This window comes from Bos javanicus, chromosome 10, assembly GCF_032452875.1.
Source record: "Bos javanicus breed banteng chromosome 10, ARS-OSU_banteng_1.0, whole genome shotgun sequence".
Lineage (NCBI taxonomy): Eukaryota > Metazoa > Chordata > Mammalia > Artiodactyla > Bovidae > Bos > Bos javanicus.
In genome coordinates, this window is record NC_083877.1 from 24395401 (window position 1) to 24398259 (window position 2859).

Sequence of the window (2859 nt, forward strand, 5' to 3'; positions counted from 1 at the left end):
GTTCTGCTTTTCTGACTGTGCCCTGACACAAAGTCTAAGAGGAAATGACTAAGGACATGGTTTTGACGGTGACTCCACACAGCTAGACTCAGGTTTGTGATGAAGTAAAACTGCCAGTTTAAAGCCTTATGGGACAAGTTTTCAAATCTAGACAACTTTACACATGTTCTGTATGACTGACTTAAAGTCAAAAATTCAGGAGGAGAATGTATTAGTAGAAAATTACTCTGGACACCTGTTTCCAATGACATAGAAGGAGATTTTATCTAGAATTAAATATTCTGATCCAAACCACAACTTAAACAACCACAGGACTATCATTTCTTGTCTGGGGTATGTGGGTGTGCATTTCAGCTGGGGTCCTGCAGCAGAGGGGCTCTCACTTATCAAGCTCTCGGTTTTTGTACAGCTTTTCCTATTACTTCAAGCACTGTGAGTTCCCAGAGAGCACAGAAGTACTTTGCAGAATCTTCCAGCTGTAAGGATGAAATAATGAGGCTGATGGATTTATCTGCTTTCTGGAAGTTTACAGAATAGCGGCCGTTCCTTGCATTACCGTGTTCTGAATACTGTTGAATAAGGTAAGTCATCTGTCCACTGGGAAGTTGTTTGTACCAAAAAAGGTAGTAATAGTTCCAACTTGTTTCATACCAACAATTCAGGATTACTGACTGCCCCACTTGGGTGGATATATTTGGCTGGTCTTGAGTAACTTTCTGGGCCATGCCAGATGCTATGGGGAAAACAATCAGAAAACAAAGATGAAGCAGTGAATAAAATAGTGTAGAAGTTATTTAGGTTCCAAAGACAAAAAAAAGGAGATCATAAGACACTTGCTTTTCCCCAGTCCTCCTTTCCTCCCCAAGTCCCTGTGAAGCACCGCACGCCTGTGTGCAGGCCTTTCACCCTGAACACTCGCTCCCATGTTTGGAAGCCTCCCTACCAGAGAAGGTGACGGCCAGGAACACCCAGAGCAGACTGGAGAGCGGCATGAGACATGGATTCCCCTACACAAATGTGCTTAGGTCTGCCTCAAGCTGAGAGTTGAGAGTCTTTGAGTGCCTGGCAGCACATATACATACTACCCGGTACCTGTGTGACTCCCCGCAACAGGAAGTGGGGGTTGTCATGTTCATAGACCACGTGGTCTATGCATGCATGGGAAAAAGTCTGGCTCACCACAAACCTTTAATTTGTCTATTTGTTTTTCCCTGGTCATTAAATTAATCAGATCCTGAAAGAAGGCATCAAAAAAGCAATCAGTATTAAAATTTGAGCTGAGGGCAACTGAATATTAAGCAAGTTGACATACATTAATAATTATTCAGCAAAATGGTTTTTCCAACTGATTTAAAATATAATTTACTATAGCCTATGAAATTTTCTGTTATCTATTAACTGGTCATTCATTAGCCTACACTTACTTTTCTCCATCCAGAATCTAATGACTCTTTAAGAAAACTTGCAGATCTTAGTCTTCTTGGTTAATGGAAATTTTAATCAAAATAATTATTCTATCTCTTTGTATTGAGTTCTATGACTCTATGTAGGTTTTTCAATAAATAATGTTACTTCTCCATAAATGACAAAAAAATCAGTCCATTTGACTTTCAGAGTCTATTCAGTTTTAAATTTTGAATGAAATTATAATGGGAATAAAATATTCTTTTGAAATTTGAAATTAAGTCTTATTTATTAGACTTTGAGGAAGATCAGGATATTCAGTCCTGTTCCCTCCACAAGTAGAATTGCATTTATTAGACCATGTGTCCTGGAATTGTCCTGATGTCACATTTTCTATGTCATTGGTCCAAAGTGTTCAGTCTCACTTGTTAGTGGCTCATTATTTTTCTCTTTGTAAAATAAATTCAAGATAAGTATGCCAAGTCTTTCTATGACATAATGCTGTAATGCTCTCCTACAGAAGTTGGTATCTACAGGTTTCAAACACTTTGTTGTTGTTTCAGTTGCTAAGTCGTGTCCAACTCTTTGTGGCTCCATGGACTGCAGCACACCATGCTACACTGTACTTCAATATCTCCCAAAGTTGCTCTAATTCATGTCCTTTGAGTCAATGATGCTATCTAATCATCTCATCCTCTGCCTCTCCCTTCTCCTTTTGCCTTCAATCTTTCCCATCATCAAGGTCTTTTCCAATGAATTGGCTTTTTGCATCAGATGGCCAAAGTATTGGAGTGTCAGCTTTAGCATCAGTCCTTCCAGTGAGTATTCATGGTTGATTCCTATTAGGATTGACTGGTTTGTCCTCCTTGCAGTCCAAGGGACTCTCAAGAGTCTTCTCCAGCCCCGCAGTTCAAAAGCATCAATTCTTCAGCTTTCAGCCTTCTTTATAGTCCAAGTCTTATACCACACATGACTATTGGAAAAACCATAGCTTTGACTATACAGACCTTTGTCAGCAAAATGATGTGTCTGCTTTTTAATATGTCATCTTAAGCTTCCTAGGTGGCACTAGTGGTTAAGAACTTGCCTGCAAATGCAGGAGACATAAGAGATGTGGGTTCAATCCCTGGATCAGGAAAATCCCCTGGAGGAGGGCATGGCAACCCATTCCAGTATTCTTGCCTGGGAAATCTCATGGACAGAGGATCCTGGAGGGCTACGGTTCATAGGGATGCAGAGCCAGACACGACTGAAGTGACTTAGCCCACCTGCAGGTTTGTCATATCTTTTCTTCGACAGGGCAAGCATCTTTCAATTTCATGGCTGCAGCCACTGTCCATAGGGATTTTGGAGCCCAAGAAAATAAAATCTGTCACTGCTTCTACTTTTTCCCCTTCTATTTGCCATGAAGTGATGGGACCAGATGCCATGATCTTAGATTTTTGAGTGTTGAGT

At 40.4% G+C, this 2859-nt stretch overlaps 1 gene segment (V, D, J or C); it reads right to left on the minus strand.

Moving 5' to 3' along the window:
• Nucleotides 1–386: 386 nt before the first annotated feature.
• On the minus strand, nt 387–992 carry LOC133255162 (T cell receptor delta variable 1-like). The segment is given in 2 exon segments: nt 387–733; nt 944–992. Coding segments are annotated over 2 exon segments (396 nt in total).
• Nucleotides 993–2859: the final 1867 nt, after the last annotated feature.